We start from the raw sequence: 13499 nt of genomic DNA on the forward strand, positions 1-13499 counted from the left end.
TGGATGATTGATCGGTAATGCTTTCCGTTTACCTTGGACCGAAATAGAATTGATGAATATTGAGGGTTTCTTTTTAGTACGCACAAAGAAAGATGTGAAAGGTCCTTTTCGTCCATTTACTACTGTTTATTTTTGTTAGTTTTACATTTGTGTGATTTATTATTATGTGCCCTTGTTTTTATTCTTTCTGTGCCATTTCTGTTTCTGTCTTTTGTTATTATTCCTTTCTCTATTCTTCCTCTTTCTAATTTTCTCCTTCTTCTTCTTATTCTTCTTCTTCTTCTTCTTCTTTCGTCTTCTTCTTCTTCTTCTTCTTCTTCTTATTCTTCTTCTTCTTCTTCTTCTTTCTCTTCTTCTTCTTCTTCTTCTTCTTCTTCTTCTTCTCTTTATTTTTTCTGTATGTTTAGGCTTATGACGTTGGTTATTATTCAGGTTTTGGTTCTTCTCACTATTTATTGACCGTTTCTCATTTACGTTTCAATCGTTCCTCCGATTTATTGCCATTGTCCCAGCATTTTTGGAACAAATGATTCTAACATGTTTTGAAAGGTCCAATAAAACCGTGAGACGAATTCAAACTATTTCAAGAAACAACCAAAAATACGGAAAATAGCCAAAAAAGCCCTAGGAAGCCCTGTATAAAACTAGAAATCATAGGCCTCTTTTTTCCTATTCTGTACAAACGATTGATGTTCCAATTAGATTCTAATGTTCAAACTAGATTGGCTTACGATTAATTACGCTGAAGCTTTCTGACTGGTTTTCCGAAGCCTGATAACGAATGAGTGACATTTTCAAACAGAAGTAGATGATGGATGAGTTGACAGATTGTTATTTATTAGTCCCACAAGTCCTGCAAGTCCTACAACATCGATCAGGAGCATGATGAAATCGTAAATGTATGCCCACCTCCTTAATGCTATGCACACGATTGTGCTCCTAAACCGTTTGATGTTAATCTCGCGATCTCCATTACAGCATCATCCTGAGCAGCAGCACGCTTCGAAGCGTTCGCTTCACCTCTATCAGCAGCTGATCGGAAACGGTCCACTAAACGTGCGAAAACGATCAGATTAAGTAACGGCCGTATCATGCGCACGAATCAACGGCCACGCACATAAGCCACCGCCAACCTCATCATCGATCTCTCTGGTAGTTGGAAATGATCTGACCGGCTAGACTCGACACACAGAAAGCTAGCTGCCGCCCTTTTGCTGGCCGGTTTGATAATGCACACAACACACACACCCCCCAATCGGTCGCCGTTTGTTGTTTCTGTGGTGCTCATTTTGCAAAAATTGACGTCAATCGAAAGGGAGGGGACTGAGGGTTTTGTTGTTTATTGTTTCTTGTGCTTTCTGTGGTGTGTTTTTGCTTTCGAAAGTCCCATTATCTGGAGCACCGAGAGAAAGAGACACAGGGCAGAGCATAAAAACCAACAAACACTTGACAAGTCGCGCGATCCGGGCAGTTCCATCAGCCAGCCAATAAGCATGGATAGAAACACACCCGTGCCGTTGGGGGAAAGCCCTGCCCGTGGCACTATCTCAAATCACAGGGAAAGACCCACACAGCCAAAGCGGGGAATGCCGGGGGCATGTCCCGGGATAATGTCAGCTGTAATCAGAACCCTCTGCTGCGCTGACTTTATAAATAACTGTAATCATTTGGGGGATTGTACCCACCCCGGGTGGGGGAGTACACCGTGTCCAAGGTTAATTATGATGAGGGGCCGGTGTGTTTTTTTCATAGGTCGCGACCTTAATATCAGACAACAAGTATCAATAACAAATGGTGTTTTGAATTATTTATAGATATCCCTTTTTCACCTTCGCGGTGACTTTTCGCCTCATTTCGAAGGTGTCATCCCGATGGAAACGTTACTTTGAGCGTACGAACGATCCGAAAAGATGCAAAAAATCACCTTCAAAGGACTAACGCAACGTGTAATTGATAAGAACGGGGAATTCTTCAAGGCTCGTCCATCTTTTCGTGCCGAATTCCAATGCCGTAGTTGGTTCGGCAAACAGTTGCGAGGGCTTTGCGACATTACGGCCCTTCACGGGTACAGCCAGATCGTGCGCGATGGATACAGCATGGTGGAACGAACCGTGTGGACCTGTGCCGTCGTTGCGTCGACCATCAGCGCCATCACGCTGCTCATGATCTCGTGGTCTTGGAGCGTCGAAACACCGACCGTAACGGTAAGTTCAACGTGGAATTCATGCTTGAAGTTTGATTGCTCATGACCGTTCGTCCTCTTTTTCGCAGGTTACCGAGTCAACAAACTATCCGACCTGGAACCTTCCCTTTCCCGCCGTGACGGTGTGCAATCTGAACAAGATCTCGGCATCGGCCGCCCGGTCCCGCGCCGAGACGATGCGTCGCCCGGGCAACATGACGGTGGACGAGCTGACGGAGCTGTTTCGGTTGTTTCTGCACGTGACCGGTCTGGGGGATCCCGACCCCGTTCGCTACCGACTTCTGCATGACATTATGCTGATGAACAATCTGGAGATACCACAGTTGATGGGTGAATTCACCCCGCCCTGTAGTACACTGCTCGAGCGCTGCATGTGGAAGGGTACGCAGTGGCGCTGTGACAACCTGTTCCAGGTGGTGAACAGTACGGAAGGGTTGTGCTGCTCCTTCAACTACTACGGACTGCTGAAGGACAACTATCCGAAGAAGATTACCGTGAGTGTGCCGAAGGATCCGAGACGTGTGATGGCGAGCGGGTACCAGACGGGCCTCTCGATACTGCTGCAACCGCATGCGGAAGACTACCACTCGACCGATGTCGCCTCGTACGGGTTTAAGGTGATGATCCACAGCTCGTACGACTATCCGGATAACGATGCGGAAATTAAGCTCGTGTTGGCGGGGACGGAATCGTTCATTACGCTCATGCCGACGGCAACGTACGCCACGGACGATGCGCTCGATGTGGCGCCGTCCGTGCGCAACTGCTACAGCCGGCAGGAGCGCGTGCTCGGTGTGATGCAGCGCTACTCGTACGTGAACTGTATGGTGGAGTGTCGGGCGGCAAACATCTACGCCAAGTGTGGCTGCGTACCGTACCATCTGCCGAACAATGGGTCGATGCGCAACTGTGAGATGAAGGACATGGAGTGTGTGGTACGTGCGCGAGATCGCTACGTGACGGCCGTGCCGACGAGGAACGGTTCCGTGGAGCGGCTATCTTACGGGAGTGTTGTGGCGCCCTGCGGATGTTTGCCCGGGTGCGATAAGGTGCAGTACCCGTCCGAGATGGTAACGGGCAGGATGAATCGGTCGTTCTCGTTTAACGCCATATCGTTTTTGTAAGTCAATTGTAGGGGAAGTTTGCGCCCACTTATTAATTTATTGTTTCTCTCAACAGCAAAGACATCCAGTTGCATAATCAAAGCTTGCTGCACATTTATCTGGCCGATCTGACCGCGACACACTTCCGGATGGACATTTATCAGGACTCGTTGGGTGTTTTGGGTAAGCAATTGTGGCACACGGTACCCCTAAAGTGTCTCTTTTAACGTATTGCCTTTACCTTTTTCTTTCCTTTTAGCGTCCTTTGGTGGGATTTTGGGACTTTTTCTCGGCTTTAGTATAATTACTGGCTTTGAAATGGTTTACTACTTCTCCATTCGCTTGCTGTTTGATGCGATTGCGAAGAAGAGCGACAAACGGAATGCGTCCAGCGCGGGTCAGCATTGAAGCGTTTTCGGTCGCTCAGATTGCATACATTTAGGCGTAAACTTTGAAGGTGTGCTTTGGGATGAGCTTTATGAATTTCGCTTTAGCAGGGGACGTTAATTTGATGCAGTTGAATCTCTTAATTAGGAGTGGAAAATGTCGGTTTGATTGCATTAATTTGGTATGTTTTATGTTTGCACATTTACACATTTATTAACCGAATTAAATGATACAAACACAATACAATGCTGTATGGGGCCGCGCGCACAAGCCGCACCGTGAGCCCTACCGGGAGCCTTGCTCGACCGGTAGCCTGTTACACACTCCTGCGTTAGGTGCGCTCTGCACACACTTAGCGCGCATCGCTAAGTGCGGCGTATTAGTGTGCGTGAGCGCAGTGTCGATTCCTGGATGTCGACCAGCAGCAGCGCAACTGCTACGGCGAATCCAGGGCTCGGCACGTCTATCCACAACATCTCCCCCTTTTAATAACCGAAGGGTCGAACCGACGCGGGTGATATTCCACAACGGAATACCAGCGTGGTGACACCCTTCGACCGATGGTACGTAGTGGGGCCCGTGATGCTGCTGCGCTCATGTTCCCGGGCGGCGGCGATGATGCCGCGTTCGCGTTCCTCGGGTTGCGGCTGTTGTTTCTGGAGCGGCGGCGATGAAGCCGCGTTCGCTGTCCTCGGGTCGCGTCTGCGATGATGACCTGTTGTCCCGGGGCGGCGGCGATGATGCCGCGTTCGCTTTCCTCGGGAGCGTCTGCTATGGTGCACCGTTGTCCCGGGCGGCGGCGATGATGCCGCGTTCGCGTCCTCGGATTGTAGCGTCGCTGCTACGCCTGCCGGGAGGTGAGGGTGGTGCCGCGATGAAACCTTGCACCGGCAGGGCCATGACCGGCGACAGCAATGGCCGGCCACAGCGATGGCGTCTCTGGCTGGACGTGCTGGGTTTGCTGCAGGTGAGGCGGAATGTGTCGTCGCCTATGATGCGAGGCTGCTGCGTTGCAGCCGAGGCGACTTACGTGTCGCCGTTGGTGATGCGGGGCTCGAGCCGCGGCGGGAATGCGACCTCGCCGATGACGTGCTGCCGTGCTGCAGTCAAAGCAACCTGCGGGTTGCCGATGATGAGGCGGACTCGAGCCTTGGCGGGATTGCGACCTCGCCGATGATGTGCTGAGGTGCGGCAGCCGAAGCAACTTGCGCGTTGCTGTTGGTGATGCGGGGCTCGAGCTGCGGCGGGATTGCTGCTTCACCGATGACGTGCTGCAGGGCTCGAGCCGCGGCGGGAATGCGACCTCGCCGATGACGTGCTGCGGTGCTGCAGCCGAAGCAACTTGCGCGTTGCTGTTGGTGTTGCTGGGCTCGAGCTGCGGCGGGATAGCTGCTTCGCCGATGACGTGCTGCAGGGCTCGAGCCGGGGCGGAATGTGCCGTCGCCCTTGATATGCGGCTGCAGTGGGTGGTGTGTAGCCGGCTGCCCATTGCAGTGGTCGCCAGTGATGGGACAGCAGCCGGGGCCACGGTGTCTGCGGTGGCGGCGGCCCGATGTTCCGCGGTATCCAAAGGCACAGGGAACCGTGCCATCGCGATGGCCGCTGCACTGACGCTGCAGAAAGGCCAGACGAAACGCGATGGCTGCCGCGGGTTCTGTAGGATCCTCCTTGCGCAAGAGAATCCCATCCTCGTCGCCACTTTTATGTTTGCACATTTACACATTTATTAACCGAATTAAATGATACAAAACACAATACAATGCTGTATGGGGCCGCGCGCACAAGCCGCACCGTGAGCCCTACCGGGAGCCTTGCTCGACCGGTAGCCTGTTACACACTCCTGCGTTAGGTGCGCTCTGCACACACTTAGCGCGCATCGCTAAGTGCGGCGTATTAGTGTGCGTGAGCGCAGTGTCGATTCCTGGATGTCGACCAGCAGCAGCGCAACTGCTACGGCGAATCCAGGGCTCGGCACGTCTATCCACAACAGTATGAATAATTTATTATCTTATTTGTAATTTATGCTACATTCATCGAGCCGTTAGTACTCGACAGTCACGCACTTAGTCTTGAGGTACTCGTTCAACGCTTCCTTGCCTGAAATGCAGAAACAGACACACCAATTAGACACCAACTAGACACCCTCCCGTCAAGCAAGCAACCGCTTACCTAAATCCTTTCCGAAGCCGCTCTGCTTGAAGCCACCGAACGGAGCCGCCACGTCCGTCTTGTTGTACGTGTTCACAAACACCGTGCCCGCTTCGACCCGCTCCGCAAACCGAAGTGCTTTCGCAATGTCCTGTGTGAAAACACCACTCGCCAGCCCGTACTCGGTACTGTTAGCCCTTGCCACCAGTGCATCGAAATCACTAGCGTGAAACTTCGATATCACCATGATCGGACCGAACGATTCTTCGCGCGCAATGTACATGTGATCCTCCACGTCGGTAAACACGGTCGGCTCGAAGAACAGTCCCTCCATTTTGGCCACCCGCTTGCCACCGTACAGCAGCTTCGCTCCCTCCTTCACGCCGATCGCACAGTACTCCTGCAGTTTCTCCAGATGTGCCCGATGGTTTTGCGGTCCATGTGCCGTCGCCCGGTCGAGTGGGTCGCCAATTTTCATCGTCTTTATGCCGCGGATCACTTTCCGCACAAACTCATCGTGGATGCGGTCCTCCACAAACAGCCGGCCAGCGGCAATACAGTTTTCACCCTTGTTGAAAAACACCGACGACATGCCGAGCCGGACCGCCTTCTCGAGATCGCAGTCGGCGAAGATGACGAGCGGCGACTTGCCGCCCAGCTCCATCGAGCACTTTTTGATGTTGGATTCGGCGCACGATGCCATGATGCGTTTTCCAATAGGAGTGGACCCGGTGAAGCCCAGTTTGCGCACGACTGGATGGTCTGCAAGAGCCTGGCCGGCCAACGAGCCCGTACCCGTGACGACATTGATCACTCCCGGTGGAAAGCCGGCCCTTACAGTAAGCTCGGCAAACTTTAGTGCCGTCAAGGGACATACTTGAGCCGGTTTAATCACAACCGTGTTGCCTGCGGCAATGCAAGCGGCCATCTTCCACGAGAGCATCATCAGTGGGTAGTTCCAGGGTGTAATTAAGGCGCACACACCGATCGGTTCCTTCTTCGTGAACGTTAGCACACGATTCGGGCGGGCTGGGCTGACCGGGATGGTGCTACCTTCGATCTTGTCCGCCCAACCAGCATAGTAGCGCCACGCATCGATCGACATACCGACGTGAGTTTTCAGTGCAAGCGTGTAAACTGCGCCCGAATCGATCGACTCAATCGTTGCCAGTTCCTCCCGGTGCTGCTCCATCAGCTCTGCCAATCGGTACATCAGCTGACCGCGCTCACGTGCCGAAACGGACGTCCATACGCCACGGAACGCTTCATCGGCGGCTTGAACTGCATCGTCAACGTCCGCTTTGGATGCATTCGCTACGTCACAGATCACTTGTTCGTTGGTGGGATTAACGATCGGTATCGTTTTTGCACCTTCCGCATCCACAAACCGCCCATTGATGAAGAGCTGCGTTGGGACGGCTATCTGTCGTCGGTTTGCCTTCAACACCACGTGTTTGAAATCCAGCGGAATGTTCGTTCCACGATCGCCATTGCTTCCGGAGCGCAACCGTTGAATAACTTCCTGCATAAACTCCCCATACACTGGCGCCATGAAGAGCGTCTCGTTGTCGATCGGTACCTCGAGCGTGTCCTTCACCTCCTCCACCAACCGCACCACATCCATCGAGCCGGCACCGCACGCGAAAAAGTCCGTCTCGGGCCCAATCTCCACCTTCAGGATCGATTTCCATATGCTGCGCAGCAGCGTATCCTGCTCCTGCTCCTTCTCCGTCAGCACCAGCGGGGTCGCTTTTGTCGTCCCCATCTGCTCAAACCACTCCCCGGTGGAATGACACGATTGCCACGCTTGATCCGCCGCACGCGTACCAACGATCCATCGGTTCCGGTGATGAAAATGCCTTCGCGCGTTACAAAAGCAGACCCGGTGGACCCTTTAAATTGGATTGGCTTCCCATTGACCATGCTGCGCCGGGCACTGAGTGATGCACCGTACAGTCGGACCGGTACTTGCTCGCCATCTTCCATCTGCACTACAGCCAGCGCTCCGGGAACCGAATCCAACCCACGGATAAAGTTGAAAATCCTCACCGCCGGTTGGTTCAAGTTTAGGTACTGATTCTCCTCCCGAAACAGGGCCGGATCGTAGCTCGCACCAATTTCAGTTTGCGGGATCTTGGGCGCAGTACCCGCAGCGATCATATCCACCGCTTCCGCCATAGCCGTTACACCCTCCGGGTAGAGGAACCGCTTGTACAGTGTGTCGAGCGTGTCGTCCCCATAAACGGGGCACTGTTTCTGCAGCAGAATCGGTCCAGTATCGAGCCCATCGTCCGCCCAGAAGATGGAGAAACCGGCCCGCTCGTCCCCCTCGATCAGTGTCCAGGAGATGGCACTGGCGCCTCGGTGAAGTGGCAGTATGGAGGGATGATAGCAGATGCTACCGTAAGCGGCCCCATCGATCACCTCCATCGGGATGAACTGGCTGCAGAACGGGAGCACGTTCAGGTTCGCACCGACCGATCGGTACCGCTCGAGCACTTCCGGTATAGGGACACCTTTGCGACGCCAGGCGGAGAATTTAAACACTGGAATGCCATGCTGGCGGGCTACGGTAGCCAGTACGTCTTCGCGGGCGGCTTTGTCAGCGATCGTGAACACACCGACGATGAGATGATCACGCTCGAGCAGCAGTTCGAGAACTTCGGCGGCAAAGTTGCTCTGCCCGATGATGGCAATTTTGAGCTCCTCTTGCTGCTGTTGATGATGGCCATTGGTGGCTTTCTGCAGGTGAGTAACAAAAGCAAAGAAGATGTCAAACTGAATGATCGGAAGCACTGCACTCTAGCAAGAACTGAAACTCACATGAAAGCCGTTCGTTTTGGCGTCACTTTTCACAGGATCTCCCATTTTTATAGCTTTTTCTGCTCACTTAAATACGGATACACAAAATCCTTGCCACTACATGCAACAGAACGAACCGAACTGATTGACCGATCACGATCGGGACTCTTATTTATACACCAGCAGAAGCGGGAGCAGCCCGAAAAGGCCACAATCACTTATCAACGGATGCTGCATCAGGCCACAAAAGCAGAGCAGAGCAGAGAGAGAGAGAGCAAGAGGGCACGCATCTGTCTTGCTGTTGGATCATGTGTACCGCTCCCTGCCTGTGTGTTTGATTAGAGAAGGTGCCAATCATGCCGATCGGCTTTCGGAGGGGCATCGTCGACTGGTGCCTACTTAATTCATGCGATAATCAGCTGCAGGAGTGTAAATTGCGCTGACTGTTGGCTTTAAATTGCCCTTTATAGAGTGTTTGTGTAACACGAACACAATGCCGATCGGTTGTGGTTCTGCCGCGGGGCCCCAAGATCGCGGGTTTGTGGGTCGAGAATAAGAAGCGTGCAATCTCAGCCCCGCACGGGTCAAACAGACGGGCTATATTTACCAACAGGTCTGGCACATGGAACCGGCGCTAACCAGTTCCACGCAGAGAAAGTTCGCCGTCTAATCGGTTCGTTATCAGTGATAGCGTGTGCTGATCCGATGACGCGGAAGAGCAGCGTTACAACAGCAGCGTGGTGTTTGAATCAGCTGCGGTAAGCGTGTCCAGGAGCCGACATTAAATAAGCTTCGATTAGTGAGATTCTGTTTTGCTACAGCCAACAGAAGCTCGCTGTGTCAACGGGCGATTTCCGATCATCCGGATTGTGCCGGTTGGTAGTTCCTCTTTTCTTGGTGGTTTAATTCCCTGTACGGCTCGGTGTGCTGCAATCGATACGTTTACATAGGGCATGACCCCGTGTGTGTGTGCTCTGATAGGCCGGCGGATGCTTTAACCGGTTATTTCTTGCACTGCATGTGGAGCAGTAATGATGATGTGTGGAGGTTTTGAAATTTCCAGCATTTGCGGTCGGTGGTGACTCCCGGCCACCATGACGCTGCGAGTTCAGGTTGATAAGTAATCTGCTGGCTTTATTTTTGGAAACAGGCGTGATCGTGTAATGAAAGCGAATACACTTTTTAAGACACACGAAAGGCTGGCACGAATTTGTTTTTCACGACTTTCTCTAGTCAAAGCTGTTTACAAACCTTCTATAGGAAGGGTTCCTGTCCTTCTTGAGATTATGGGTTTAAGAGCCATTGCTGTGAAATTGAAGGGAATATTTAATATTCAAACACAATACGATCTGATCGTTAAAGCTAGTCAAAAAACATAATTAGCAATAATGATTAGACATCCCAGTTAAAGGCTTGAACGAAATACCGATCGTTCTTTGAGTCCTTTTGTTGTAACGATCATGGCAGTATGATGTGATGATCTCTACGTTCTGATCATGGATTAGTACAAATGCTGATCTTCTTCATAAAATTGATTGGTCGAGGACGTGTCTGGCTGACAGGACCTTCCAAGTTACTCCATGTCCATGGCAACATCCTTCATGCCGACTCTGCATCCTGAGCTTTACAACTGATCCTCTGATCCAGTTGAACTATTCCGGATAAGCTAGTGGGCTATCAACTTGATCCAGTCACTGAGAGCTCGTTCATTCTTCCTTTTAGGCGCAATATAGTTGTTAGGTTTGTAGGAATTGGACTAGGAGGCATGTCATAAGCCACTGATGCGCTTGACAATCTATGACCGATTAGTTCTATACGCGGCTAGTACTCATGACGGACATGTTGCTTTGTTATACGTGTTGATGAAGAATGAAAATAGAACCTGTCAAGTCTCGGATCTGATCAATCGCTCAGAGATCCTCTTGTTCATTCCTATATTATTTCTTCGTCTTCTTGTAAACAACCGTTGTCGGTCAATGCTTGTACCCTTTCAATGACTTTTGGAATCCCCCCCATAGCAGGATAGTCAGTCCTATGTATGGCGGCACGGTCTATTTGGGGCTTAAACCCATGACGGGCATGTTGTTAAGTGACACGTAATGATCCAAACAATATCTTGGCTAAAGCAGATCGTGTCCTGTTTCTTTGAGAGACATCAATAACCTACAACATTACGTGTGTCTGCAAGATTTTGAGATTAGTTCGTTAAGCAGTTTAGCAGGTAGTTCGTTGAGCTAACCGGGTAGTTATGTCAAAATCGTTCCAAATTCAGTGAAAACGTGTAACTGTTGAATATGTGAACAGCATCGATTACCCCTTACAACTTCTCGTTATTCTTTCAACCATTCTTTACATCCTATTGGATAAGTTATATGATAGATTCTCGTATTGTCTCGAACATGGATTTCTTCTTATCTTTACTACCAATATGAGATTGTTTGAGGACGATTTAGAATGAGCCGATTTGTTGTTTAATACATGACTGACGACCAAATTCCTTATCTATTACTGCCAATCCCCAATCAAACGAGACACTCTCAGGTAGCACTTTGTTGATCGGGTTTGACGCAAAGCTTGAAGCAAGTTCTTGATAGAAATTAATACACACGTAAATAGCTTCAACTATAAGCACTGTATCATCGCACTCTGTCATCTTCGGTAAAGCCAATAAACCGTCTGCTAAAAATATTTACCCAGACAATCGTACGGAATTCTTCGCCCTCAAGTGTCACGATTAGCCCGGAGAGTGGGTGCAAGCAGTTCTATTTTATGCATTCCCCCACTCGGAAGGAAAAGCCCCTACAACCGAGCCCAGTGATGAAGTGGAGTGGAGGCACACTTACGCCGCCCGATACGCAGCTCGGAAGCAGAACTGTTCTGTGCCGGTTTGGCGCAAACGATGAATCCGTTATGCGTACTGGCAATTGCGATCGCGGTAGGTTAATGAACGAGCAATAAACATTGAATTTATCTCTCTCTCCCTCGATCCGGGGCGGTGTGTAATTAGCATTACACTTGCGCATGCTTTTCCTACCATGATGTCTAGGCCCTCGTCGCACTCCATTTAAAATAGATGCGCGTTCTGTACACGTGCCTCCCCGCGCACCTCTTGAGTGCACTTGAGACCTTCGGGATCCGGTGTTATCGATTGTCGGAAATTCTCCGCAAAGCGCTCAAGAAGTCGTGCACTGGGTTAAGCTGGGCTCGTTGTGAGTTTCTTCACGTTCTTCCCAATCCTCTTCAAGCGACACATTACTTATCGATTATCATCAACTCAGCTCAGCCCGCAAGGCCGTTAAACCTTGTGCGCGCGCGTTTTGGCCCGCATCGCCAAAAGGGGTATAAAAAGCCCACTCCAGCAGGAACCACCCGATACAGTTCGTGCAAGCAAGCGGTCGATTAAACATGGTGCGATTAAACAGTGCAGCCGGCTCCCGGTGGTGGGCCCCAGCGATGGCCATCCTGGCGCTGGCGCTCAGTGTCGAAGCGGCCGAGGTCGCACGGTACGATAACTACCGGCTGTACCGGGTGACGCCCCACAGCGAGGCGCAGCTACGGTCGGTGGCCGCCATGGAGCAGGCGAGCGATAGCTTAATTTTCCTCGAGACCGCCCGCAAGCTGGGCGATCGGTTCGACATCGTCGTCGCGCCCCACAAGCTGGCCGACTTTACCGAAACGCTTGAATCGGACTACATCCCGCACGAGCTGATCGAGCAGAACGTGCAGCGGGCGTTCGATGAGGAGCGCGTCCGGCTAACGAACAAGCGCGCCAAGGGTCCGTTCGATTGGAACGACTATCACACGCTGGAGGAGATCCACGCCTGGCTCGACCAGCTGGCCAGTGAGCATCCGAAGGAGGTGGAACTGCTCGACGCAGGACGTTCGCATCAGAATCGCACCATGAAGGGTGTGAAGCTTTCGTACGGTCCCGGCCGCCCGGGTGTGTTCTTGGAGGGTGGTATTCACGCGCGTGAATGGATCTCGCCCGCCACCGTGACGTACATTCTGAACCAGCTCCTCACCAGTGAGGATGCGAAGGTGCGTGCACTGGCCGAAAAGTTTGACTGGTACGTGTTCCCGAACGCAAACCCGGACGGGTACGCGTACACCTTCCAGGTGAACCGGCTGTGGCGCAAAACGCGCAAAGCGTACGGTCCGTTCTGTTACGGGGCCGATCCGAACCGCAACTGGGACTTCCACTGGGCCGAGCAGGGCACGAGCAATAACGCCTGCTCGGACACGTACCATGGATCGGAAGCGTTCTCGGAGGTTGAGACCCGTTCACTGGCTGCGTTTGTGGAGAAGCTGCGCGGTAAGCTCGGTGCGTACATTGCGTTCCATTCGTACTCGCAGCTGCTGCTGTTCCCGTACGGTCACACCGGGGAGCATTCGCCGAACCATAAGGATTTGGACGAGATTGCCGAAGCGACGGTAAAGTCACTGGCGAAGCGGTACGGCACGCAGTACAAGTACGGCAATGTGTACGATGCGATCTATCCGGCGAGCGGGTCGAGCGTTGACTGGAGCTATGGAGCGCAGGATGTGAAGATTGCGTACACGTACGAGCTGCGTCCGGATGGGAACGCCTGGAATGGGTTCGTGCTGCCACCGAACGAAATTGTGCCGACGGGCGAGGAGACGCTGGACTCGCTCATCACGCTGCTGGAGGAATCGTCCGCCCGGGGTTATTACGATGAGAAGCATTGAAGTCTCTCAAACCGGGGCGGGTTGGTGGCTTAGCGCTGCTTTTAGTGTGTGATTGATGAATCTAAGGTGAATAAACCGAACAAAAACTGTAAGAGTGCGTCGTGTGTGTGTGCAATTGCTTTATTAATCTCTCAACTGGTGATACAAAA

The 13499-nt window shown here is 51.9% G+C and overlaps 3 protein-coding genes across 3 annotated transcripts; 2 read left to right on the forward strand and 1 right to left on the reverse strand.

Annotated features, from left to right (window-relative positions):
* The first annotated feature begins 417 nt into the window (after positions 1–417).
* On the forward strand, positions 418–3936 carry LOC121596506 (sodium channel protein Nach-like). The gene is made up of 4 exons (XM_041921535.1): positions 418–2204; positions 2272–3323; positions 3383–3489; positions 3566–3936. Exons 1-4 carry the CDS (start codon positions 1911–1913, stop codon positions 3712–3714), a joined length of 1602 nt encoding a protein of 533 aa, XP_041777469.1. The 5' UTR covers positions 418–1910; the 3' UTR covers positions 3715–3936.
* A 1772-nt stretch (positions 3937–5708) lies between these two features.
* Positions 5709–8799, reverse strand: LOC121596773 (cytosolic 10-formyltetrahydrofolate dehydrogenase-like). The gene is given in 4 exon segments (XM_041921991.1): positions 5709–5790; positions 5863–7632; positions 7635–8583; positions 8665–8799. Coding segments are annotated over 4 exon segments (2820 nt in total). The 5' UTR covers positions 8710–8799; the 3' UTR covers positions 5709–5734.
* Positions 8800–11732: 2933 nt separating this feature from the next.
* On the forward strand, positions 11733–13410 carry LOC121596774 (zinc carboxypeptidase A 1). The gene has a single exon (XM_041921992.1). The coding sequence runs from the start codon at positions 12049–12051 to the stop codon at positions 13348–13350; it is 1302 nt and encodes a 433-aa protein (XP_041777926.1). The 5' UTR covers positions 11733–12048; the 3' UTR covers positions 13351–13410.
* The last annotated feature ends 89 nt before the right edge of the window (positions 13411–13499 follow it).

The sequence above is a fragment of the Anopheles merus genome, chromosome 3R (genome assembly GCF_017562075.2).
Source record: "Anopheles merus strain MAF chromosome 3R, AmerM5.1, whole genome shotgun sequence".
Classification (NCBI taxonomy): domain Eukaryota; kingdom Metazoa; phylum Arthropoda; class Insecta; order Diptera; family Culicidae; genus Anopheles; species Anopheles merus.